At 44.5% G+C, this 27,724-nt stretch overlaps 1 protein-coding gene across 2 annotated transcripts in view; it reads left to right on the top strand.

Annotated features, from left to right (window-relative positions):
* Window positions 1–27,724, top strand: part of atp2a3 (ATPase sarcoplasmic/endoplasmic reticulum Ca2+ transporting 3) — a 50,246-nt gene that overhangs the window by 20,522 nt on the left and 2,000 nt on the right. For both annotated transcript variants that reach the window (XM_020650437.3, XM_020650436.3), the window contains exons 4-18: window positions 292–396; window positions 1,310–1,448; window positions 7,489–7,569; window positions 7,821–7,906; window positions 8,737–9,201; window positions 16,920–17,008; window positions 18,323–18,425; window positions 20,226–20,357; window positions 23,073–23,189; window positions 23,277–23,495; window positions 23,926–24,261; window positions 25,240–25,460; window positions 25,551–25,753; window positions 26,238–26,323; window positions 27,445–27,578. In XM_020650437.3, the coding sequence (XP_020506093.1) occupies window positions 292–396; window positions 1,310–1,448; window positions 7,489–7,569; window positions 7,821–7,906; window positions 8,737–9,201; window positions 16,920–17,008; window positions 18,323–18,425; window positions 20,226–20,357; window positions 23,073–23,189; window positions 23,277–23,495; window positions 23,926–24,261; window positions 25,240–25,460; window positions 25,551–25,753; window positions 26,238–26,323; window positions 27,445–27,578 (2,516 nt within the window). The remainder of the gene's footprint in view (window positions 1–291; window positions 397–1,309; window positions 1,449–7,488; window positions 7,570–7,820; window positions 7,907–8,736; window positions 9,202–16,919; window positions 17,009–18,322; window positions 18,426–20,225; window positions 20,358–23,072; window positions 23,190–23,276; window positions 23,496–23,925; window positions 24,262–25,239; window positions 25,461–25,550; window positions 25,754–26,237; window positions 26,324–27,444; window positions 27,579–27,724) is intronic.

Genomic DNA, 27,724 nt, shown 5'->3' on the forward strand with positions numbered 1-27,724 from the left:
TGTTGGCACCAGCAGCCTCTGGATGTGGTCAGTTACTGTAATCACTCCGGCCAGTATGCCAGTCTAACCTGACCATTTTCTAAATCAATATAATGGTAGGGGAAACACTGCTATGGTTAACACACACACACACACAGACTAAGCTGCAGCTTTTCTGTCCAATAACACACAAGCTCTGTTTCTAATTTGTCCTGAACAGGTTTCAGAGAAGTTGGATCGTGACGCTGTGTTGATTTGATCCACCACAGTTTAAATGTCTGCTGAGTTTTCTGTGTTCTTTATGTCTCTTAGGTGTTGGCTCTGTTTGAGGAGGGAGAGGAGACGACCACAGCCTTCGTTGAGCCTCTTGTCATTCTACTTATCCTCATCGCCAACGCTGTTATCGGAGTGTGGCAGGTGAGAAACACCTGTCATCCTGTCTCTCTGTGTAAATAGTAAACTCAGGAGTAACAATGTCTCTTTCAACACCAGTGTTTACACGCTTAGCGAGGCTAATGACGGCCTGAGCGTACTGTACATTTAACAAAGGACTAGCCTGTACTCCAGGTGATAGAGGGAACAGAGATTCACCTTTTAGTGTCTGGTTATCCATGCTCTATTCGACATCTGTGTAGCCGAATAAAATGCTGCAATGGAACTAGGCCTTAAGAAGTGAGCTCTTCAGTCTTTGTGTCCCGAGGGGAGACATGACGCAAAGAAAAGACGTGGAAGTAGCAGACCATGGCGTGCAGACAGTCTATGGTCGTGCAGCGATCACAGGGAATAAACATCACCACCCCCTCCCACTCGCTCCAGGTGAATTCTCCTGATTATATCCTGCTGCGTTCTCACATCAGCTCACTCTGACTTTCTGCAGAATAAATACGAGGAGGCTGGAGGAGAAACTCCGGGTGAAGAGAGAAACATTCAGCTGGTTGTGTTCACACATGACGCTCAGCACGGAAATATCAGGAGATTTCTTTAAGTGGGGAAGCTCTATCAAAGAAATGAAATAAGGAATACTCTGTGTGTACATGTTTTGAACCTCTGCAGAGATATTAGTTTGTGTTTTCTGATTCTGGACGAGTTTGTGTGAAGAGTGAGGGTATGAAATAACATTTATACTTTCTACACACTCTGGATACGCAAAGGATAAATGTGATGAGTTCTGAAAGAGGCTCTTTCTGTTTGCTGTCTACGTGTTTTTATGACCTCAGAACACCAAATAACCTTTTAATGCAAGAGATAACACTTAAGTTGCTGTTAAACATCAATTAACCTAGAGATTCTTTAAACTGTCCTTGGCATAACTTTCACTTTGTCACATCAGGAGAGAAATGCTGAGAACGCCATCGAGGCTCTGAAGGAGTACGAGCCAGAGATGGGGAAGGTGTACCGCATGAACCGCAAAGCCGTCCAGAGGATCAAAGCCAGAGACATCGTCCCCGGGGACGTAGTGGAGGTGGCAGGTAAGCTCCCGGGCCAAACTCTACGCCGTCACTCACTGGGACTAATTTATGACTCGTCTACCTTCAGAGGACTCCCCGACACTCTCAGAAACACACGCTCCCTCACTCAGCCTCTGCCACCCATTCATGAGTCTGGAAACACGGTTGGAATATCTCTGACTGGATTACATAAGAGTCTTTCCCCTGGATGGGCAGGTGCCAGAGCTGTGTGTGTGTGTGTGTGTGTGTCTGTGTCTGTGTCTGTGTCTGTGTAAGTGGCTGTGGTCACCACTCGTATTTAAAGCCCAGTTTAATTTTCCGCAGCTTTCCCCCCATTTCCCTCTGCTTTCCATGCTCTCAGTCCCACCACCTGGACGCTGCTGGATGTTTGTCAGCTCCTCACTCACACTCCCCTATGTTACACACACACACACGCACACACACACACACACAATCCTCCCGCTGTACACTCGCCCATGTGTGGGCAGCTTGGTCTAAAAATAGCCTTGTTGTCACTGTGGTTCCAGAGCATCTGTGTGCCATGAAACCAAGGAGATCACTTCACGGTTAACATGCCTTTATAGAGTGTAATCCTCGGCTGCACGTGGTTTGTGATTTGACTTTGGATGGCTGCGAGTGATGTTGCGGGGAAGGTGGGGAAATCACAGCGCTCATTCATAACCACCGCATGCAGAATGAAGGAGAGGGATTATCCATGCCTCGGTGGTTACAGTGAAGCCTCGGCGCGTTTCGATTTTAGCTCAAGGGTTCAAAAATGGAAATTGGATCATTCATCCAAATAACCGTCACTGAGGGCTCCTCACACCAGTGCTCCTTAAAGTACAACTTCTGCCGGTGTTTCAACGGATTTTTGATAAAAGTGTCGTTTTTTTTTTTAAAAGGACAAGCTGGACAAGGCTTAGTGGTAACACGTCATCTTTCACCATGGCAGCTAGTGCTTCAACTTAAATAGCACTTTCATTGTTCACCTCATGAGTATGTTAGAGGTGTTAAACTGTAAATCAATACCTGCATGGGTATTATGTTCTGCAACGACATGCTGTGACCACCGGTTTAAGTACACATTTGTTTGTAGGTCACACATGAAGCGACACCATAAGCTCAACCTGCCGACCATAGTAGGGAGGAAATAAAATAAGTATAAAATAGTGATTTTTGACGGACCACTGCTCACATGGAATTTCCACATAGCTCCACCAGCGCCACTGTTTTACTCCGTCCTACGGTGGCCCTGCACCACTGGGTCTGTCTTTGTAGCCGGAGCGCAGCCATGAGCAGCTGCACACACGATCAGGGGTTTTATTTTGAAATTAACTGGATGCACTTCCTCGTCTAACTACTTTGTTCAGCTTGTGCTGCTAAGGTCAACAGTAGCAGCCGCCTAGAGATGCTCAGAGCTTCCAGTCCAAGCACTAACTTAACATAACTCACAAAGAGCATCATGTACAATCTGTCCATAAGAAAATGACAAGAGCAGCCGACACCATTTGAAGGAAAACCTGAAAATGCGTTGTCTATGAGATATCGGTACTATTCTCATCACAATCAGTTAATGAAGTTAATACTTGTTTATATACAGTAATAAATGAGGATCAGCTTTTCAAAAGCACTGGGATGAAGTTCATGAACTTTCACCTTGACTTGAAAGCAGCATCGGTTCGTTAATGACTTGCAGCTCCTACTGTACTCTTAATCGTCATTTGGTTTATGCACAGCCTGATTTCAAGTTCCAAGTTTACTTTTGATTTCCCTTAAAATGTTGCGGCAAATACGTTTTTTACATTGTGTGTATGTGTGTGCGTGTGTGTGTGAGTGTGTAGTGTTGTGTGTGTCTGTTAATATGACAGGTAGCTCTTCTTTGGAATTCGGGCTTGTTTCAGCCGGTGTCCTCATTCACACATGTGTACACACCTCTGCCAGACTCAGACAAGCCCACACAGGTGGAAAGAACCAAAAGTACTCTACAAACCCCCCCACCCCCACCCCCACCTACCACCACCATCGTCACTGTCAATACCAACAGTGTTACCATGACAACGCTGCATGCTCCGTTCAGTTCGTTTCCGTGACGATGCAGTTCATGAGGAGATGATGACCGTGCAGAGCAGAGTCAGATAAGATAGTTTGAAGAAGAGCTTGTGATGTCGCTGCTGCTGCTGGGAGCTGCAGGTAGTTTGTCAACCACAGAAGAAGGCTATATACAAGCCTCAGCTCCAGCTCTCAACCTGTCGTTAGGTTGACTGAAAGTTAAACTGACTGAAAGTTAGGCGGAGACAGCATGGAGACCGCCATAGATGGGACTCCAGAGCTCCCCTGCGGGAACAGCTGGGTGACGTCACCCAGGCTTTGTCCAGTGATATTTACAGTCGAGGTTAGGAACCTGTGATTTAGATTCTTGTTTGTGTTATGCCATTTCTTCTGATCGCACTTCATCACTGCCCTCAACAACCATATATGGTGTCCAAAGTGGGAGCATTTCTTTCACAGCCAGCGGAGATGTCTGCATGTGGACGTAAGTGGGAAAGTCTGAGCTGAAATCGAGGCATTAGTAAACTGGATTTCCAGCTTGTTTGAAGTACAGACCGCACTGACTGTCAAATGAAGAAGAGTTATCCCGGTGCCGTCCTGCACACTGCTGCTGTTCTTCTCAAATACACACAGTCATGTATTAGCTGCTTCGTCCTTTCTGACATAATCTCGTTGCTAAGCAGTTTCAAACATGAGTAAACAGCTGAGGTGGGCACTGACCGTACCACACACACTCCTCTCACTCAGAGAGCGTGTGTCAGGGATCTTCACACACACCCTCCTCTGACTGAAACATTTGAGGTGTACGGTGACAAAGAAAACACGTCAATATTTTCCTTCCCTGCAGTGATTTTTTTCTGGGCTTTCCTGTAGAGCAGATTAGCTGCCGGTTGTTCCATGGGAACTGGAGGCTGTGTGGAGGTATCGGAAAAGGACACTGCTGACCACAAGTGCTTTGGAGGAGAGAAAAGAACATAAATGTATTTACTCGAGTTTCCACCACTACCACCGCCGCCGCTGCCTCTGCCTCTGCCTCCTTCTTGTTGGTCCAGTCCCGGTGATGCCAGGCATGGTTACGACACAGTTGTGATTTTGGGCCTCCGCTGGAACTTTCCTGGGTTTGTTAGATGGAGTGACTGCAGCGGTCGGGTTGTCAGGACCTGAAGAGATGGAAACCTGCACCCAAATATTCACTGGGAACAAGTCACGGTTATCCTGCATGTGAAGGGAGACCTCATTGCCAGGATATTATGCAACACATTAAGATTCTGATTCAAGCCCATTTTGACCAAATGGAAGGAGAAGTGTAGCTCGCCAAAGCAGCTGATCTCCTCATTAATTCTAATCAAACATTAACGTTCTCTCTTCAAAACGTATTCCTGACTTCTTGTAATTATTTCTTGCCTTTTGAATTTTCAAACGAAGTCTGGATAATAGTCAGACAAATATTCAAAGTCCTGGGTATCTGCACTCTGCGTGTCTACATTAGAATTAAATATTCCCTTCCAGCAGATGGAGAGTTTCTGTGGGAGGCTGGTTCGGGGAGCAGGAGTCTGTGGGTAGGCGTTTTGAAAATCCTGTCTTTTCTGTCCTCGGCCAGTCCTGCTACAGTGAACCTGTAGCCCCCTGCCGTCTCCCACACAAACACATCACACACACTTCTCTCCCCCTCCGCCTCTCCCACTCCTGTTCTCTTAACAGCCCATGGGTGTCAGACGCAGAAAATGGAGAGAAATGCAGACACGGAAGTCGAGGCTATTTAGCTGAATACCGCAGACTCTTCATTTCTTCTTCTCCCTTTTTACACTATTTCTGTCCTGTCAGGAATGGAAAAAAAGCCTCTCTCGTCTCAGAGTATGAGTGAAATGATCCAAAGTGAACACTTCAACTTACCAGCAAGAAACCATTTTGACAAGTTTATTTATTTATCACATCCATCCATCCATCCATTTATCACATCCATCCATCCATCCATCCATCCATTTATCACATCCATCTATCCGTCCATCCATTTATTACATTCATCCATCCATTTATCACATCCATCCATCCATCCATTTATTACATCCATCCATCCATTTATCACATCCATCCATCCATTTATTACATCCATCCATCCATTTATTACATCCATCCATCCATTTATCACATCCATCCATCCATCCATTTATCACATCCATCCATCCATCCATTTATCACATCCATCCATCCATCCATTTATCACATCCATCCATCCATCCATCCATTTATCACATCCATCCATCCATCCATCCATTTATCACATCCATCCATCCATCCATTTATCACATCTATCCATCCATCCATTTATTACATCCATCCATCCATTTATCACATCCATCCATTTATCACATCCATCCATCCATCCATCCATTTATCACATCCATCCATCCATTTATCACATCCATCCATCCATTTATCACATCCATCCATCCATACATCCATTTATCACATCCATCCATTTATCACATCCATCCATCCATCCCATCCATCCGTCACATCCATCCATCCATTCATCACATCTATCCATCACAACTATCACATCCATCCATCCATCACATCCATCCATCACATCCATCAATCCATTCATCCATCACATCCATCCATCACATCCATCCATCACATCCATCAATCCATCCATCCATCACATCCATCCATCACATCCATCCATCACATCCATCAATCCATTCATCACATCCATCCATCCATTTCTTCCGCTTATCTGAGGAAGGGTCACGATGGCAGTAGGTGAAGTAAATCAACCCAGACGTCCCTCTCCCCAGCAGCGTTATCCAGCTCCTCCTGGGGGATTCCGAGGCGTTTCCAGTTCAGACGGGTTTATAATCCCTCCAGCAAACTCTGGGTCTTCCCCAGGATCTCCTTCCAGTTGGGTGTGCTTGGAAAACCTCCAAAGGGAGGCGTCCAGGATGCCCCACTGATGCTACTACATCATAATATCCCGTTTTTCTCAATCTGGCTCTGGCTCAGTTCAATGTCAGGCTTTGACAAAGAGGAAGCAATAACCATTTTGTTTTGGGGCGTTAGATACTATAAATGCCCTGGTTATGATACATGAGTTTAATATGCAGGTCTTGATAACTCGTGGGCTCTGGTGGAGAAGATAAACTATGTGTTGTAGATGTAATGCTGGATGAATCTGTAAGTCTGACGTACTGCACATAGAGCAAGTCGTGGTGTATCGGAGGAACACTGAGAGCTGCAGAAAGTGAAGAGGAAGCTAAAGGGAGAGGAAGTTATCGATTATTTTTTAGAAAGGAATGTGACTCTGAGGTTATATCAAGCTCTTGTTTACCTGCAGCTGAAGTATGAGCTCTGTTATTGTTTGAACACGTATTCAGTGGTGGGTGTAAAACCACTGATCACCAGCAGCTACACTTATAAGCACAAGACTTTCATTGGAAAACTTATTTACGCTGTCTTGTCCTCCTCGCTGTCCTGCTTACTTTACCTCTGCTAACCCATGTAGCCACCACCATGCCTTAAAACTAGAGACCAACTGTGATCATATCGGCCGATATTAGCATATCAAGTGTCTATCGGTATCAGCTAATTTTATCACAGATATGCGCCGAAATGACTAGATTTATTCACCGGTCAAAAAGCATTTTCATTTGTGTTTTATTGTATTACACTCGCAGTTCTCTTTCACCAGCAGAGGGCGCTATAAGGATTACAACAGGCATCATCACTCTCCAGAGTGTCAAGCGGTGATGCACATACATGCTCAGTTACTTTCCAGTTTAGTGATCATCTTGTCTTCATTATAAATATTTTTTAAGTGTTTGATAACTGACTTTGGGGGATCAACACAATAAATGTTTATATCTGTCTATCTCTACAGATCTATCAGTATCGGCCCCACTAATCTCATATCTGTCGGGCGGTGGATGTTACAGTGTCACTTAGCTGACTTTGTTGATTTTGTGAGTCTATTGTCATTGTGTCTTAATTTGTTGTTGTGTTTGTTTGTTAGTTGGTGACAAGGTGCCCGCTGACATCAGAGTGACCTCTATAAAGTCCACCACGCTGCGTGTAGACCAGTCCATCCTCACAGGTACGTCTCGTCTCACATCGGACACTAACAGACTTTCACATAATCCAGACACAGTTTGCTCGCTGCTTCTTTTATTGCATGAACCTAAAAGACATCAGGTTTAGTCTCTGTGATCCTCTACCCTTTATGCTGCGAGTGTGAACTTCGTTCAGCTTAGTCACTGCTGAGAAATCCCATTGTTGGTCAAATAATCACCTGTCGCTCTGGCAGATCTAATCTCGCTGACTTGTCTGGTACACTCTTTCCTTTAGGGGAGTCTGTGTCCGTCATCAAACACACTGACCCTGTTCCTGACCCCAGAGCCGTCAACCAGGACAAGAAGAACATGCTCTTTTCTGTAAGTGTTTCTCCCTGGAGCTGGCTGACTCACACGTATCTACTCTTTATTTATTTCATGTTTGTTTGCACCGGGGGCCAGTATGAAGCTCGTAGTCTGAAGCCAAACCACCACAGCGTTTAAAGCCTTAGACCATTTGCAGTGACCTTCACCATATGGACCTTTTTTAAAATACAGAAAAATGAATATCGAAGACACTAGAGATGGAACCAAAACATGACTTTAGTATGAATAAAGACTTTAAAACAATTAAGCTGCAATAACACAAATAACAAACACACAACAAAAAGCACTCCATAGCCGTTTTCACACAGGCACTCCTGGAAATTTCTAAAGAAACAGAACTAAACAAACATGTTTGAAAAGAGCTTCTTGGACTTTCTGACACAGGCACATCTTTGTTACCCACTGAAAACGGCTCCGCGACCCACTTTTGGGTCCTGAACCACCAGTTGAGAGTCACTAGTGTAAAGTACAGTGAACATCATGACTGTATCTTGATGCTTAGTGACAGAGATCTGAATTATCTTCATGTCCTTTGGTGCAAAAGTCTGTTTTTAGGAGAAGTATGATCAGATTGCTTTTTCAGTCTGTTGTTTCCAAACCTTGAAGTTACACGATCACTGAGCACCTGATGAGCCTCACAATGAATGATTTATACCAGGATTTGATTAGGACACTTAAACAGTTCCTGCAATTGTCAGAAAAGTCACTTTATGTGGTAGTTCTGCCAGAGATGTACATTTTCTCTATAAAGAATTTGTGTTTTTCATTTTCTTCCTCACATCCCGGCACTCAATTCTCTCTCTCTCTCTTCCGTTTCCTCTCAGGGCACAAACATCGCCGCAGGCCGAGCTATAGGGATTGTCGTCGCTACCGGCGTCTCCACAGAGATCGGTAAAATCCGTAACCAGATGGCCGCCACAGAACAGGAGAAGACACCGCTGCAGCAGAAGCTGGACGAGTTCGGCCAGCAGCTCTCAAAGGTCATCTCTCTGATCTGCGTGGCTGTGTGGGTGATCAACATCGGGCACTTCGGAGACCCCGTCCACGGCGGCTCCTGGGTCAGAGGAGCGATCTATTACTTCAAGATCGCCGTGGCATTAGCCGTGGCCGCCATCCCAGAGGGGCTGCCCGCCGTCATCACCACCTGCCTGGCCCTCGGGACTCGACGCATGGCCAAGAAGAACGCCATCATTCGCAGTCTGCCGTCAGTGGAGACCCTGGGCTGCACGTCTGTCATCTGCTCTGACAAGACGGGGACCCTCACCACCAACCAGATGTCCGTCTGCAGAGTAAGTGCAAACCAGGAACAGCCGACACTTTATTGCACTCCTTTGAAGTTTAAAAAGCTGAACCGGCTCAGAAAATGATACCAGATAAGTTAAAGTTCTAAGTTGAAGTGGGGCTCATAGAGGAGTGTAAAATCCTTCCTCTGTTGTAATGTTCACCTCAGTGTGGCAGGTTTGAGGAAGCTGCTGGTGGAGTAAAGCAGGCTGACATGACCCAGCAGCACCCACAGCGATATCAGGGGACCAGATCAGCTCACACAAACACGGGAAGGTTTCCAAAATGTCATATCGCCTGAGTGAACACAATGCAGTCAGTGTTCCACACAGAATGACGTTGTGCCATATTAATAGTATTTTGTTTCTTATTTCCTCATTTTGATTGGACCTTAACATTGGGCACTTCGAGACCCCGTCCACAGCGGCTTCTGGGTCAGAGGAGCTTTGCTTGTGATGTCCTTTCTTCTTCACTTAGTATCACAAAGTCACTAGCTTAGCTTAGCATTAGCTTGTTCGAGCAAGGTCACAGTGAAGAGAAATTAAAACAATGTTGCGTCGGAGCACATGTAGCTAGCTTGTTAATCCCCGGCAACTCTTCTGCAAAAAAATAAAAAATTGCAGTCCACAAACCTGTGGCCATCAGTGTAACAGCGCCTCTTTGGTGATGTTTCAAAGGTCATGAAAAATAAATCTCATCTCATCTATTACTTGAAGATCGCCTTGGCATCAGCTGTAGGTTGTTTGTTTATAACTGCTTCAATAGAGTCATCTTTATCTTCTATAATCTCCTCTGATCCACACATACACACTCAACAAACTAAACTTGCCTTTAAAAGAAGAGCATCACTACGTCTTTACTGTGCCTCAGTCAGTGCCTTCATATTCCGGGTACAGCAGAGCTTCGTCTCTCTCATAAGCGGGGTACGCACTACAAGATATCCCATTTTGGGCCCGATTCCCCCCTTTCCGACCAAAGTCAGCAAAGGCCCGATATCTTTCCAGATTCTCCTGTGATGTGAGGTGTGTTTAAGAGTGATTTTAACCTCCCCGATCTGCTCGGAAGACGATTGGGGCCGCCCCGATTTGAAATCATAAATATTAAACGTGTTCAACATTTCCGATCAGAAATCCTGAGGTGTGGGGAGAACTCCGAAGACGGCCGAGCACGGACTCTGTGAATTGTCACGTGGAACGGAAAAATAGCCAATAGGGAAGCAAGCTGGCTGAAGCCGGAAGCACAACAAACATTACCATGGCAAAGCACAAAGTTAAATGGATGTCATGAATTCAGGACCAACTTGTTGATTTGTGGCAGCAGCACGAGTTATATTACAACGTGTCCTGTAAAACAAACCACAATCCAACTGACAAGGAAAGGAGTTTGACCAAAATGTTTACAGTAATGGATGTACCAGCTGACAGCTAGCCACATTTAGCTTGCCCGTCATGTTTGTTTACTCTTCAATCCCGTCTGACCGCGTGACATTACACGTTGTGATAGTCGAGACTCTGGTTATCAGTGAATGAATCGGTTAGTGTGTGGTGTGCTGAGTTGATCGTCTCGTTGCACACCACACACTATAAAACTAAACTGTTAATCGGACAGGATTGTTGTCATGTGTGGGGTCTCTCACATTATCAAAATCGTTTAAGATTTTAAGAATCGTGTAGAGTGTACCAGGCATTAGTGTCTTACATTGACCACAAAGATGGATGATGCATCTCCATCTCCTCCTGCTGTACAAATGTGAAGCCAAATATTCTCCAACTGTGAGGTGGATGTGTGAACAGCCTGGTCAGCTGAATCACAGGAGCAGTCTTCCTGAAGTTATCTAGATATTTAGTTTTATTCCTGGGAGTTTTTTGAGATGCAAATCATGCAGTTTCACAGACGGACGACATGAGAGGTGAACATGTCGGAGAATATGAACAATTTAAATAATAATGCTGAAATTAGTGAGCAAATTGACCTTGGCAGCCTGCAGAGTATTTTTTCTAGGTGTGGGAAACACTGACAGTGAGTCATATTCATAACTATCCTGCAGGTTTTAGTGCATAAACAGCCTTTACAGTATATTGTATTTAACTTGGCCGACAACACATGTTAACCACAACTATTCACGAGTATTTCTCCAGTAATTACCCTCACTTTACCTTTCATGAGTATGAGTGTGTTGGTGTTGCTTACCAGGAGCCTTTTCTCCAAGCACAGAGTAAATGCCAGAGCTGCTGTTTGTCTTGGCTCCTGTTTAAAAGGAAGGCTTTACACACACACACACACACACACACACTCCTAATCAGTTAACACCTCTTGTCCTTACATCCTCCGCCTCACCTCTCACCTCAGCTAATGATCTCACAGGTGCCGCAGGTATGAACAGGCCAGCTCTGAAGCAAAGCACAGACAACACTTCTGTGAGCGAGCTGTTGGCAGCTCATTCATTCATTAAGAATGTGAAACCGTGATGAGAGACGATTCAGGGCTATTAGGATCTACTAACTTTCAGTTATGTTTTATCATAGCAGAGGAGGGATCTAGAAGGTGCTCGAGTTGATCGTTTCGTAAAAAGGCGAAGATACAGGTCCTTACTAGTCTATGACAAGGACCCGATTAGACACAAAAAAACTCCCTGAACACTGAATTTATTTAGAGATCCCATATTCTCCTCCTCTTCAACCAGTGTAAATAAGTCTTAGAGCTCCTCTATTTAAACCCCTCTATTTCAGCCCTGCTCAGAACAGGCTGTTTCTGTGTCTGTACCTTTAAATGTAAATGAGCTGTGTCTGACCACGCCCCCTCTCTGGAAGGGCTCGGGTGGCTCGGGCTATCTCTCTCCATGTCCTATTGTTTACGTTGAGAAGGCAGACTCAGAGGGCAGAACAAACACCTAGCTGTGGGAGTGTCACCCACCTGGGGGAGGGGCTACTGCTCTTTGTGATGTCATGAAGGGAAAAAGGGAGAAATAAATAACTCTGCCTTTTCTCTTTCTCTTTGTCTACCATTTTTTTAAAATTAGTTGCTGTTTCAAAACAGACTTAGAATCAGAGGATGGTGCATTCCCTGCACAGCACACTTGTATTATGTGTGTGTGAAGTAAACGCTGAGATGACTTGTTGCGTGTGTGTGTGCGCGTGTGTGTTGATTACTGCATAGCAGCAGGGACTTCCTTGCAGCAGGAGGGACACGGAGCAGTGATCTCACTGCAACCCTGAAATCCTCTCAGACAGAAAAAGAGCGAGGCGGGCTGACGCGGGTAAATATTGACCTTCTGCTTCCCTCTTTGTGCCCTGGCAGGCTGCCCTCGGCTCTCTGGAGGGAGATAAGGCTGCAAATACACACTCGCACGGAGAAAATCGAACTTCCGCTTTGCGTTTTTTTTCAGCAGGGTGTTTCCTGGAGATAGTAATTTTGGTTGTTGCTTAACTCTTCACGCTGCCGTTGTGCTCTTTCTTTTATTGGTTATATGTGTGTAAAGGTTTCAATCGGCCACATGAGTGTTTACCCAGGCGTGTCCACCTGTGCTTATTCCTGGTCCTGCTCCATGTGTCTCCCCTGACTCAGGGGTTTGTCCCATATCCACAGGATTTCCAAGGATTCCCCCCTCTGTATCCTGCTGACAGTGACTCTGCACTTCCCCCTTTTGCCCTTCACAAACACTGGCAAACACGAATAGACATGCACACATTAAGAGGGTTACTCCTCATTAATCCCCACGTAAGCTCAAAGGGAAATGAGTGTAAGAATACAAACTTGTTCCACTACGGCTCACTCACATGGATCACACTGTGCCTTGTTTCCTTGGAGACTGCAGAGGATTAGAAAGAGAGAGAAAAAGTGACCTCAGATGAAAGAATCCTTATTTAGTCTCTCTCAGCCTCGCTGTGTGTGTGTGTCTGTCTGTGTGTGTGTGTCTGTCTGTGTGTGTCTGTGTCTGTGTTCTAGTGAAAGTTATTGGCTCCCTTAGATGTTACTATAGATTTAAGTCAAGAAGAATGGAAACAAAGTGAACAAGCATGATGACCTTGCAGTAATTAAGAATCGAGCAGAAACTCCTTAAAGGGACAGTACATCCAGAATTTCAACGAGGAATTGGTTGACCAAGATTATTACAGGGCTGACATAAAGTTTACAATCTGAATGGCCAACTCATCCCTAATGCAGGGCTTAAAATAAGTCATGTTTGACTTTGTTTTCCATGTTTGCTGTTGGTTAAAGTAAGTGCGCTTTGATACAACGTGAACCCTCTTTGGTTTTTGAAGCAGGACACAAGAGCAGCTGGTGTGTTTGTGTTCACTGCAGCCAAACTTTCTCACATGGTTTTGATAACAAATCGGTGAATAATTTGGCTTTTTACATCATGCTAAGAGTGTGAGGAGGAAGTAGTAAAGGTTGTTATCTAGCTGAGAGAGGTAGGAGGAGGTTTGCAGAATGTTTCATGCAACTCTTGGTCTAAAGGATGTAAAGGTAAAAAAAAATGATCTGCTGTCCAAAAACTGTCCAAAGGGAACAGTGTCGTACATTTTAGAAGAATATTTAGTGAAGCTTTTATGATGTCAAGATGAGAGAATATTTGCTATCACTCTGTGTTTCTTGTTTAACTACACACGTGTTTACAACTCATCCCTGCTGAATCCAACATAAATCCAAGAAGCACTTCTTATAACACGATAGATTTGAACCTCTTAGGTGCTTGTGCTTCATGTGACTGCATCACAAGGGTGTGAAAGTATCGACGTCATAACTAGGCCTCCATCAAAAGGTGAAATACCCGAATGCTGAGTGAAAAAAGACATTGCTAATTGACTTGAAATAACAGTTTTTATCGCGGTTAAAGGCAGGGTTGCTCATTTCCTCCGGATCCACTTTTTAAGATTTTGGTTGAAGTTGTCCTGACAGAAATTAATAATTCATGTGCTCTGAAAAAGGAACCAAGTAAATCCGTCATCTGTAGCAGTTGTAAGCCTGTAAAATCTTCAACCAATGTCTGCCTCGAGGTACCAATCTGATGAACCAATCACAGGTCCACTTCTGGACCAATGGCGCTTGTGCATGTAAGTGAGGGGCGTGGCTTTTGAGGGAGCACAGAGGGGAGGGGGTGCAGATGAAGCACTGAGGGAATGCTACTTTCAAAATCATGCTAGTTTTCAAAAATGACCAACCTTGCTTTAATTTGGACTTGGGCGAGGTGTGTGATGCAAATACTCAATTATGATGAAATTGCATTTAATTGCATTTTCCTTAACCACACACATTTCTTCAAGCATAATATCTGCAAAAATATTGAGTTATAAAAAGTTGTTTTTGAAACTACTTTGCTGTTGGTATCAGTGCTAGTCTTGTGACCTAAGGCAGCTCTGCTGGTGTGTCTTACTTCTGATTGACTCTTTACATAGCAGCCTCTGCCATCAGCGTGTGAATGTGTAGGTGTGACCTGCGGTGTAAAAAGCACTCTGAGTAGTCAGAAGACTAGACAGGCTCTGTACAAGCTTGAGTGTATTTACCAGGTGAGCTACAGAACAATGTTTGGTTGTATTGATGACTCCTTTCTTCTAAATTCCTTGTGCAAAGCTGTGCAAATCTAAAGCACATGGTGTCTCCAAAGACTGCATAAAACATGGACGTAGTCTCAGTGATGTCACCCATTGGTTTCTGAAGAGGAGTTATGAAAGCCAGTGGTGGTTGTCGGCAATTTGTAAATGGTATCTCCATCCAACTTTGACTCGTCTAGGAACAGACAAAGAGGTTAAGCTGAGGCCCCAAAGACTCTGTGTCGGTCGGGCCCTTGTGGTAATCTCCTTCTCTGGTGAGAACATTTGTTTTTAACTTCTTCATCTTGTGCAGACTAGACTTGTTTTTAAGAAATAATTTCTCTGTTCAAAGGCTAAACTGTACCTTTGAACGAGAGGTACAAAAGCTTTGTCTCGTCTGCAGTCTGCCACTCATTGTCTGTTTTAAATGAGAGGTTAGTCGGCAAACAAAGACACCGACAGGAGAATCAACATGAGTTTAACCAGACAGCGGCTTCATTAAATCTTCAATCTGTCTGAATGAGTTGAGTCTCAAATAGAGTTGGAATCAGTTACAGGGGTGTTTCACCTCTGCATGTTTGTTTCTGCTTCATTCTGAACTTTACTCTGTGTTCGACGCCTTTGTGGAATAGTAGTGGATCTCATTCTTATGAACCACCAGCCTCCACACTCCCTCCTTGTTTTTTTTTTTTTTATCAATAAATTAGTATTAGCAGTGCATCGTGAAGCTGCCTCCCTGTGGGGAATTTCAGGAATAAGATTTGCCAACAAAGCAGATCCTTGGACAGCTCTGGGACTCCGGCTCCCTCGCAAACTCTCTCTGACTCGTTCTTTGTTTTGCAGCGGTTTAATGGAGCGTGTGTGGCAGTTTGAGTAACTGATGAAGCCTTACATCCAGACATGTAAGCAGAGCAACTCCCATGTCGCCTGCGTGTTTAGAAACTCAGAGAAAGAGGCATAATAGTGCTGCACAAACTGATAGTGAGAGGGGATTTCTTGACTCTTTGTGGCTGTTTGAACTCAACCTCTCCAGTGACCAGATTTCAGCTTGTGCAGTACTTTGTTTACAGCTTCTTCTTGATTTTATCAATGCCCCCCAGCCTTTAATTTATGCTAAACAAGTTCAAAAGAACGTGGAAAATCATTGGGCTTCTGTTAGCTGTGTTTTGCTCCTGAACACTGACACGATGCAGCCTTGACTCTTTGTTTAAAGGGACTCTGACACCATGGAGCTACTGTATAGGTGTGAGGTTCAGCTGACACTACCGTGGCAGGAAATGTGACTGTTGAAGAACAAACATTTCTACTACAAATCCAGGATGACATACTGTGATAACAAAGGTGTTTTATTACCTGTGTGTACACACTAACTCAAGGGTGTGCCCACACTGCAGAGCTGCTCATTAGGAACAGTTTGAATAACATGAAAGGTGTTTAGCTTAAAAATAAACACTCTTTCTTTTACAAATGAAAAGTTTAATTTTTGCAGCGTTATACATTCTTGCCCGATTAGGTCCTCTGGGGGGATCAGCTCCAGCCCCCCTGCAACCCCAAACGGGAAAAAGTGGTAAAAGATAATGGAAAGAAACATGCTAGTTTGAAGTGCTGGTTTCTCTGACAACAATGCAGCAGCCAGTATGTCCTCCTTCTAACTTTAGATTCTGGTCCTGAATGCTCTGGATTTGTTTGGACCAGAGAAGGTAGGCGGTTTTAAGACACCCCCACACGGCCGTTTTGGATGCCCCTCTGTTTGCCAGATATGAGAGCAGTTATCAGGTCAACAGGTGTTGCAGCGATGGAAGCGGGCAAGAGAAGTGGTTCAGATAGAAGTGATTGTACTCGACCTAAAAAGCCTCTGCATGTTTCTAATAAGCTCCACGAGCAGAAACGTGCTCAAACTAGGATCAATATTGGAGATGCTTTTGAAAAATGGAGAGAGGTTAGAACACAGAAAGGTTTACAGACCGATGCAGAGCTGGATAAACACTGAAGCTTCAGTGTTCACCACATGGCAACCTGCGTGAGCATCAACTCTAGAGAGGAGGGGGCGGGGGGAGACAGCTCTCTATAATGTTTAGAATTTAGACTGCAGTACCCATTTTAAACACTAGGTGTCAGAGGTACACTGTAAAGCACTGTATTGACACATTATCTCACCTTTCTGCCTCTGTCTGTTTGTATTTTCTCCTCTCCAGATGTTCATCACAGACAAAGTGGAGGACTCCGACTGCACCCTTCATGAGTTCTCTATAACTGGTTCTACGTATGCCCCCGAGGGACAAGTGTGAGTGTCACAGTTTAAAAGTGCATGACTGATATTTTGCAAAGTTCTGTCCGCCTCATGACCTCATTATATTTTATACTGGCCACCGATTTGATTTGATTTATTTGAATTCTATTTATTATCTAGATGTTGTCATGTACACTTTTCAGTGATCACTCAGAGCTCCCCAAAACATGTGTGTGAAGTTTCTTGTTCTAAATCCACTCTGATCATGTATTTGATCATGCCTATAAACCCCTCTATTTCAGCCCTGATCAGAACAGGCTGTTTCTGTGTCTGTACCTTTAAATATGTAAATGAGCTGTGTCTGACCACGCCCCCTCTCTGGAAGGGCTCGGGTGTCTCGGTCTTTCTCGCTCCATGTCCTATTGTTTACGTTGAGAAGGCAGACTCAGAGGGCAGAACAAACACCTAGCTGTGGGAGTGTCACCCATCTGGGGGAGGGGTTACTGCCCTTTGTGATGTCATGAAGGGAAAATCTCGGCCTGTTTGAGCACACATTTTCTGAAAAGTGGAGCAGGCAAAAGACGGAGAGGATGGACTTTTCTCATCATTGGGGGGTTTGAATACGGACTAGGGACACATTAGTGTTAGAGAAACATGTTGAAGTGGATTTTGCATCATGTGACCTTTTAATTCTGATGATTCCCTTGCCTTTAACTTGAAGAAAGATAGGTTCTGTAGTAACAATAACGTACCATCATAAACCATTTAGCCTCAGCTGTTCTGTATTTTTGGTGCATCACACCTTCTTTGTTCTGAAAGTTTAGAAGTGGAGTGTGAACTCTATTTTAACAACCTTTGAATGTTGAGGTTCTTTCAGCTGCCTCTGTTTTATCTCGGTAAATATGCGATGGTGTAGGATTAAAGGTAGGAGGCCAGTCATCAGGTAGGAGAGGGTTCATTGCATAGACATGTTGTTTATTTAGTTGTTTTTTTTTTTTAGTGAGTGACTCTGCACGAACCTGTCGATTTCATAACAGCAGAGTGTGGGTTAGTGTGTGGGAGCCTCGCTAGCAACCGAGGCAGTCTCTACTGGGAAGAGATCCATGGTTGTCATGCAGTCAGAACTGCTTGTCAGGGACACACACAGATACACACCCACACACACACACACACACACTGTTTACTACTGTACAAGCACTATTTCTTCTCTCAACTTTTGAATGCTAAACAACTGAATGTCTGCCACGCTCATGCATATGGATGGGTTACTGTATCTGAGGTGTAGTGAACTGTGAAGTGTTTCTCCCTGGTGTGTTGCTGCTGTTTGTGAGTGACATATGTGTTTGTTTGTGTGTATTTTCCTTCCAGACTAAAAGGAGACCGGCCCATCCAGTGTGGTGACTATGATGGACTTTTGGAGTTGGCCACTGTGTGCTCTATGTGCAACGACTCCTCACTGGACTACAATGAGGTCATTAACACACACACACACAGGCTCTCAATGGATGATTTTATGGATACATTTTTAAAGCTTAATCTTGGACACCTGGGGTGGCTGTGGCTCAGTTGGTAGAGTCAGTCGTCTCTCTCCCGTAAGGCCGTGGGTTCGATTCCCAGCTCCTGCAGCCACATGTCCGATGCGTCCTTGGGCAAGGCGGTTAACCCCAAGTTGCTCCCGCTGCTTCGTCTGCGGCGTATGAATGTGATGAGTTAATACTGATGATCACTTTACACAGCAGCCTCTACCAGCAGGATGTGTAGGTGTGACCTGCGGAGTAAACACACTTTGAGTAGTCACAAGAGCTATACAAGCTCAAGTCCATTTCCGCCTCTCGTGAATTATTCCTTTGGTCATATCTAATTGCTGCTTTATTCTAGTTTTATTAGACTTCATATCATGGTTTTCTGACTGTAGTTAATTGGGTTCCAGAGGGACGCCAGTCAAAAGAAACAAACTCTGCCTTTATGTAACCGCAATCATATCTTTTGTATTTTAATTTAACGTTTAAAGGTGGAGTCAGTAGAAATGTTTTTAAACACAACATTCAAACTAAGCCCCTCCTCCTGGGCTCATCGCCCCCAGAAGCTCACCCTCACTGCAGGACGTAGTGTGTACGTTTACTGCTTGTACCTACACTGCAAGCTAACCGCCTGTGGAGTTCACCTGCCTGCCCAACAGGAAGCAGACCAACTCCACGTCCACGAGTGAAAGCCAACACAAGGTCCACCCTCGAGATTTATACGCATGGCATTGCGTCTCACTATGATTATATTTTCTCTTCTTTAATGCAATTCTTTAAGTCAACGTCGGTCATATTTCCTGGTTTGAATCGCGTCCAATCGCTGAATTGTATCCACTCCTAAACTCACCTGTGTGCTGTCATTGGTTGGAGGAAACACACCAGCTCCGCCCAGAAACTTCCTGAGTCAACCAGAACAAACCAGATCAGTAAAATCCAGTCAGAGGACAGAGTCTCTGCAGACATACTGTATGTTTCACATAAGGTTACTTTTCAGATGTCCTCATGTATTTACTGATAGTTCAGCATAGAGACACTTTAAGACTGTGGTTAGGTAGAACTGCAAAACACACAAACACCACAAAGGGCTTTTTTTTTCTTCTCTTCATCAGTGCAGCTAATTTCTCTCTAAAGTTTGATCTTATTCTCTGCTTTGGATTGCTTTTTTCACCTCTTTGTCATCTCCCCGGTATCATGGTAACCACGCCGAGGGGAAGAGACCAAGATGAGGCTCTTCTCTTTTCCTTTCTGCTCTCTTAAACGGTCGTTTAGTCACCAATTTAGAACGTTTTTCAAGTAAAGAGCCCTAGAGTGGGATCGAAATGTGCTGAACTGGGAGTGAGAGAGTGAGAGTTAGAAGAGCTGCAGAGTGCAGGAGGAGGGAGCCAGGTGTTTTATTGATGTCATTTCTCGGTCACACAAACAAATGATGTGTGCTACGTCATTACCGCTTTACCTCACCCACTCCAGATCTCAGCTGGCGAGGGCGAACTCTTTAAAAAAAAAAAAAACACTTTGAATGTGTGACTCAACGTTTGAAGAGGCTGAGGTGAATAACCTGCGGATTGGCTCACGAGGCATTTTGAAGAGAGTCGTATATGTTTAACAAAAGTAGACGGTTTACAGGTTTAAAGCTGCTTCTCCTCTGAATCTTCCCAGAGAATTTAACGACTCTTTCACTCTTAGCATGCTAACTGTGTCACTGGTCTGCAGTCCCTCCGCATATCTTGATGTTTCTGTCTCTCTCATAGGCCAAAGGAGTTTACGAGAAGGTGGGTGAAGCCACAGAGACGGCTCTGACTACCTTGGTGGAGAAGATGAACGTTTTTAAGACCGATGTGTCCGGACTCAGCAAGGTGGAGCGTGCCGGCGCATGCAACGGGGTAAGATACAGAACATGTGGATGTGTGAGAATCATCTGTCTTCAAAGGAAAGTCCACCGACTTTTCAGATATGACCCTGTTTACACATGTTAGGAATGCATCTGTGGAAAAAGTCATATGAAACGAGACACTCGAACTACACGAGCCCTTTAGTATAAAACATCTGAATGTGTGACACAACCCTCTGTGACCAAGTAAACCAAGAACAGTTTGTTAAATCACAAAAAAAGAAGTCATCTTAGGTTCTGCTGCTGATGTCTGAGTCTCACAATGTTACATAATTCTGGTTCAATAAAGCCGGACAGATATTTAACGGTTTGCCGATATTGTCCGCCCATATCAGCCGCTCACAGATATATATCGTCATCAGCGCATTTGTTTTTCAAAATGCATCACTGTGAAGATTATTTTCCAGATCATAAAATCCAGAAACGCAATGCTTGAATTTGTCTAGCAGAGAAGAAGCAGTCCTGTAAGTTCGTGATACTCTTGCAGTGTCAAATTCAAATTCAAAAATCTTTATTTGTCCCCGGGGGGCAATTCAGGGAATGTGGCAGAGCAACAGAATCCAGCAAGTTGACCTATCATGCAGAATTTAAAACTCACAAATAGTGTAACAATGCTGGATGCTCAAACTAAACGTGGCAAAGTTTCAGATCATGAGGTAAACGTATGTTGGAGTAATCCCAGGATAAGTCTGCAGAGGGCGCTAAACGGCTTGTTCTGCAAATCACGACATATGAAACCGAGAATTTCCCGAGATGTCTTCAAGCCTCTACGTAAGCCGGTGTAACCTCTTACTTCCCTGGCAGCCCTGCAGTATTCTGCCCCCCCCCCCCCCCCCCCCCCCCCCGAAGGCTTTCAGAGAGCTGGCCAATAAGAAGAAAGTGGGTATGTAGGGAGGGGGGCCTTAAAGAGACAGTAGCTGAAATTAGGTTTTTACAAACACCACTAATAAGATAAATTGGAATTGCAGAGCTGCTCGGTAGGTTTCACAGACGGACAAAATGAAAGGTGAACATGAGGAGAATAAGGCACCTTTAAGAAAGCATCCTCCTGGTTACTATCAGTGGATTGGTGCATAGTCGTCACAGATGAGAACTACTTTCTTTGCACCTCTTGACATTCACTATTAAACATGTTATTGGTTCCTCACATCAGACTCTTATGCTCCATCACTGAAGGACTCCGTCATCCAACAGGTTCTTTAAAAGTTGTTGAAACAAAGTCTACACACACACATCCACAGACTTTCTGAATCCTATTTCAGTCATTCGTCAATAGATTTCTGTTTTTTGCTTCAATAACTGGAACATCTGCTGCAGGCTTTTCCACTCCTCATCAATGAGAGTGTCTTAACTCTACTCAGCCTGCTGATGAGGATGACATCAGTCACAAGTGTGCCTCGCTTTGTTCTGCATGATATTTAACATTAAAGTCCTGTTCTTTAACCAGTGACAGGTGTTGAGTAAACAGTGTAAGGTTCACTGTCTCACTCCCAAGGTTGTTGACAGACTCGTCCAGAATGTTTGACTTCAGGGTGTGAACTATCACACGCCGTAACATTTGACATATAGCTTAGCTAAGCTGTAAAGACGACAAACCTGCCTTAACCATTCCTTTATCCACATCCACATGACATCATTTAGCATGAAGACAAGCTGCAGATGATCACTGTTTAAATGTTTAAGATGGGAGTTCAGCATGGGAAGTCTCCTGCTGTATATGTAATTATTATTATTATATTATGTCAGAGTATTTCTTAATGTCTGTTTTTAAGAGCTCTGGTTCACTAAGCTGTGGCTGCTGTTTCAGTGCTGAGGGATCTGTCATCCACTGTGTTGAAGCCAGTCACCCATGGTTCAGAGACTTCTCACACCTCTGTAGATAAAGGTCATTACTGTCCCCGTGGGGCTCGCTTTCAGGAGGAACAAAGCTCGTCAGTGGCGAGCACTTGAGATGAGATTCTCCCCGTAGTGACAGAAGTCAGAGAGGCAGACGTCTGACTTAACGTCATCTGAATTGAAATCACAACCTCTGCTTAATGAACAAACAGATACATCCTCTGCATCCTCGACATCTCCGCTGTGGGACAGTCATTTCCCAGAATGCCTTGCCCAGACAAACTCTGGCTGGTTTGATGGAGGGGAGAAGTTCGTCACAATGACAGATTTCAGGACATCCGTCAGATGTTTGCAGTCCCCCGACGGGGTGTGTGTACATCATCACCATCTGGCTGGACTGAGAGCAAGATCAATGTTCATCTCTGGAGACTTTTATGAGGACTGAGCTCAACACAGACTCTGAACTAGAGAGACACCTACTGGCAGAAAGAGAGTTTACACTTAGATCCACTTTTATGACTCCGATTTATACTTTGCAATCGATACCTGTTTTATTACGTTTTAAACATATTTAAAAAGTTCACACTAAACCAGGATAATGCAGAATAAAAAAAGGGATTTCTTGAAGGCCTAGATAGACATCAGCAGTGTGTGCTATTAAACGAAGCACATTCATGTCCGAGGCTGCTGCCAGACATCCAGACAAGATCGATGAGTGCTCGCTTCAAAGTGTCATCCTTCAAATGTCAGTGACTAAGTCAAAGCTTTCAGTCAGCTCCCGGCTGCAGGCCTGACAGCTGCACACAAACACCATCTACTCAGCTCCAGTTCTGACTCTTTGTCTCTTTTCTCGCCGCGTTTCATCCATCAGGTGATCAGGCAGTTGATGAAGAAGGAGTTCACCTTGGAGTTCTCTCGTGATCGCAAGTCCATGTCCGTCTTCTGCACTCCTGTCAAGCCCGGATCCCAGAGCAAGATGTTCATCAAGGTATGTATGAATGAAATAACCGACACGTAGAAGGATTCTATATGTCGTCGTCGCCGCTGTGTTCATGTTTATCCTTCCTCTCCTCAGGGCGCCCCAGAGAGTGTGATCGAGCGATGTCAGTACCTGCGGGTGGGAACGGGGAAGGTGGCGCTCACCCCGGCTCTGCGGGACCAGCTGTTGTCTAAGATCAGGGACTGGGGGACAGGCAGGGACACTCTGCGCTGTCTGGCTCTGGCAACACACGACAGCCCGCCTCGCAGAGAGGACATGGACCTGGAGAACGCCACCAAGTTTGTTCAGTATGAGGTAAAAAAAAAAAGAGGAGATACACTTAAGAAGCCATGGCTATCCAAAGGGCTCCTAAAAGAAGTCGTGATTTTCTTTTTTATTAAAAATTATGCACACTTCAAAAATAAGAAATAGATTGACTTTTATCTGCTCAGTATGAAGTCGGGGATATGAAAAAGCATTGCAGCGTTGCAAAACCGCAAAAAGGGATGGCGTGCAAACAAACAGCGGGAGCTTCACACACACACACATACACACGAAGTTGCAGCTTCTTCTTCTCTGGTCTCTCTTTGTGTTGTAAACAGTTTGATGTTTCAGCAGCAACACTAATGAAAAAAGGCAAACTCCATGTCTGTGAAATAGAAGTGTTTGTGTTTTCAGATATGGTTCTGTGCACTCTAATCCTCCTCTCTCTCTCTTTCTCTCTCTCTGTGTTTTTTTCTTTCAGCTGGGTCTCACCTTTGTCGGCTGCGTGGGCATGCTCGACCCGCCCAGGAAGGAGGTGATCGGTTCAGTGAAGCTCTGCAACGAGGCGGGCATACGAGTAATCATGATCACCGGAGACAACAAGGGCACAGCTGTGGCCATCTGCAGACGGATTGGCATCTTCGGAGAAGAAGAGGACGTGACAGGAAAGGCTTATACGGGTCGTGAGTTTGACGATCTGCCGCTGGAGGCCCAGAGGGAGGCGGTGAAACGGGCGAGGTGCTTCGCCCGGGTGGAGCCGGCTCACAAGTCGAAGATCGTGGGATACCTGCAATCATTTGATGAGATCACGGCCATGGTGAGGAGGAGAGATGGCAACGAGTTCTTGATGATAATTTAACATGAGTTCAGGACACAGTTTGTTCCAACAGGAGAGATAGAAAACACTTCAACAGAGAGTGTTTGAATTCAGTAGAGTGAATATAAATCCATCCCTCTGGCACTTTGCATCCTGTTTGCCTTTCTGCCTTCCCTCTGCCCTTGTGCTCTGTGAAAGACAAAGCAGAAGAAGTGTGTAGTGAGGTGTGACATGTTTCAGGTCTGTGTGAGCCGCTCTCTCAGACACTGCTATCAGGAGCTGTCATCGCCATCCCGCTCGGCTGATTCCTATCTGACACGAGCCTCAGAAGAGGCGTTGATCTGAGGGAAAGACGGGAGGGAAGGAGACAACAATATGGTCATTTAGCTGTCAGACTGACTCCAACCATTCAGCAGCATCTGAAGCTGCTTTAGTCCCAGACGTGACGGACTCGTGTATCTCTGTTTTTCCAGCTTGAACCTGATCCTCTCTGGATCTGAAAGGATAATGAGGCCCAGCAGAGTGACACAGCAGTTTGTTTTACCATCATCAACAAACCGTTAGAACATTTTCTATTTAAGTAATGATCTTCACTAAAAATGTAATGTGGGCGCTTTATATTTTAAGATTAAAAAAATGAAGAGTAGTAAGAAAACTTTAAAGGAGCAATATGTGAGATATCTACTGAATTAAATCAGTATCAGTAAATCAGAGACAGCTCTCTACAATGTTTAGAATTTGGACTGCAGTACCCATTTTTAACACTAGGTGTCAGAGCTACATACTGCTCCTTAAAATCCTTTTCAGAGCGGTTTGTTCAGTTGCCGTGTCAGAAAAGTTATCTTTTTGGAATAATGGAGCTTGATGTTTGAGTCTTGTATGCATTGTGAACAATGTTTTTGCACTTTTCATACAAATGTAAAGTTTTAAATCGAGTTTTGATGCATTAATGACACAGTCAGTTGTTTCTCTCCGCAGACAGGAGACGGAGTGAACGACGCCCCCGCCTTGAAGAAAGCAGAGATCGGCATCGCCATGGGCTCCGGCACGGCGGTGGCAAAGTCTGCGTCTGAGATGGTGCTCTCTGACGATAACTTCTCCACCATCGTGGCTGCAGTGGAAGAGGGCCGAGCCATCTACAACAACATGAAGCAGTTCATCAGATACCTCATCTCCTCCAACGTGGGAGAAGTCGTCTGGTGAGGGTTACGGACACACGGAGACACAGCCGCCTTCTTCACTCCACTTTCATTCTGACGTTTGTGTTTCTTCTCTCTGTCCACCTGCAGCATCTTCCTGACGGCCATCTTGGGTCTCCCCGAGGCTCTGATCCCTGTCCAGCTGCTGTGGGTTAATCTGGTGACCGATGGCCTGCCAGCCACTGCTCTTGGCTTTAACCCTCCAGACCTGGACATCATGGACAAACCCCCCCGCAACCCTAAAGAGCCCCTCATCTCAGGCTGGCTCTTCTTCAGATATCTGGCCATCGGAGGTAGAACAGTAACATTATACATCTGTTTTCAGTGTTTAATAGACTTCACATTCACATCCGTATATGAGCTATCAGCCTTAGAAAACGGTGTTGTACTTTTAATACGACCCTCACTCTGTGACTAGCTAACAGAAAACTTGTTAAGTCGCTGCACGTCTGTCCTGTCTCTATGACAACAGTGTGTTGACAACGTGCTCATCATGGATTAAAGAGAACAAACACATCTTTATATAATGCTGCACCGACCTTTAATGATCAGACATAACATGTTTGTCTCGTTCAGTCAGTCTGGTTTGTTACCTTTTCTACATGTTACAGCGACGTCTTCAAACTAAGCTATCATCTACAGTATAGGAGTTAATGTTCTTTCCAGGTCCAAACACTAAGTCTACACACAGTTCTGTGTCGTTTAAGCTTGAGAGCATTTGAAAGCTGTCCTGTCTGTGACTTTAACATCACAACATCTGTTCTGTGTCGCCTGCAGGTTACGTGGGTCTTGGAACGGTGAGCGCTGCAACATGGTGGTACCTGTTTGATGATGAGGGACCACAAGTGTCTTTCTATCAGCTGGTGAGTGTGAAACCTTCTATTTGTCCTGAGATAAGAGTTATGTTTCTGTATTTATGGATAATAAAAACGGCACAGGGTGTTCTACAGGAAAGGATCTTCGCTATAACAACCTGCTCACTGAACCTCATCCCCCTGATTACACAGATACTAATAATGATTTGACTCAAATGATTTTCTAAAATATTTTGTTCTTCCACTCAACAAATAGGTCATTGAAACCTGCAGTTAGAGCCTGGTCTATAGCATTAGATATCTTTGTAGTAAAGCTGTTAAATGATTTAAATATTTAACCACGATTCATCGCTAAATTTTGTTTGTTAATCACTATTAATCATATATCATCATCATGTTTAAAAGTCATCAGTTCACATTTAACAACAAAGGTATTTATTTTTTGAAGTCTGTGCTGCCTTAAGCTGAGAGTACTTTACTTCCTGTGTGCTTTTCTTTTGAAATAAAGTTAGGCCCTTCCTGTAAATGGAAGGTGAGGACATGAAGTTAAGCACAGAAACAGGAAGTGGTTAGGGATCCCAAACTGAGGTCGAACAGCTCAAAGGAACGGTAACAAAGGTCAATGTGTGATGTCATAAGGTGGATATTACTTTGGACTCGTCAGCTGAGCTATCAGAGTTTGTTAAAATGAAATGAGACATTCAAAGAAGCAGCAGTGTCCTTCTTTTACATCACTGAGACTACAAGGAGACACTGAGGACCACTATCTACGGAGAGCCTGAAGGGACAAAATAGCATGAGATTAATCAGGATTTTTTTTTTTTTTAAAGCATTAATTGACCCTCTCTCAGCCTTTCTTTGAGTTCTTTGCTGTTGGACAGAGTGATATTTGGAGATCCCAGCGGTGTACATAAATAGAAAGTGAAGTCAGACCCATGTGGTTTGATTGCACTCGAGGTGGGAGTGAGGCCAGGGTTCTACAGCTGTTCCCCCATCAGACCTGAGCTCCATCAAACCAGGTCGCAGAGGTCCAGCTCACATCCTGTCCACACACACACACACACACACACACACACACACACACACACACACACACACACACACACACACACACACACACACACACACACACACACACTAACCCCACCATTCTATCCTTCTCTCTGCAGAGACACTTCATGCAGTGTACGGAGGAGAACCCCATGTTCCAGGGCATAGACTGTGAGGTGTTTGAATCCCGCTACCCAACCACCATGGCGCTGTCTGTGTTGGTCACCATCGAAATGTTAAACGCACTCAACAGGTCAGTTATCTCATCTCTGAGGCCGCTCCTCAAATGTCACGGCTGTCTATTGTTTTTTTTTTATTAAAAAAGAAATCCCTGTCATCAAACGAGACATTTCTTCTTCACACGGCTTTGTGAGCGATAACGTGACAGAAAATCTTCCA

The sequence above is a fragment of the Labrus bergylta genome, chromosome 14 (genome assembly GCF_963930695.1).
Source record: "Labrus bergylta chromosome 14, fLabBer1.1, whole genome shotgun sequence".
Classification (NCBI taxonomy): Eukaryota; Metazoa; Chordata; class Actinopteri; order Labriformes; family Labridae; genus Labrus; species Labrus bergylta.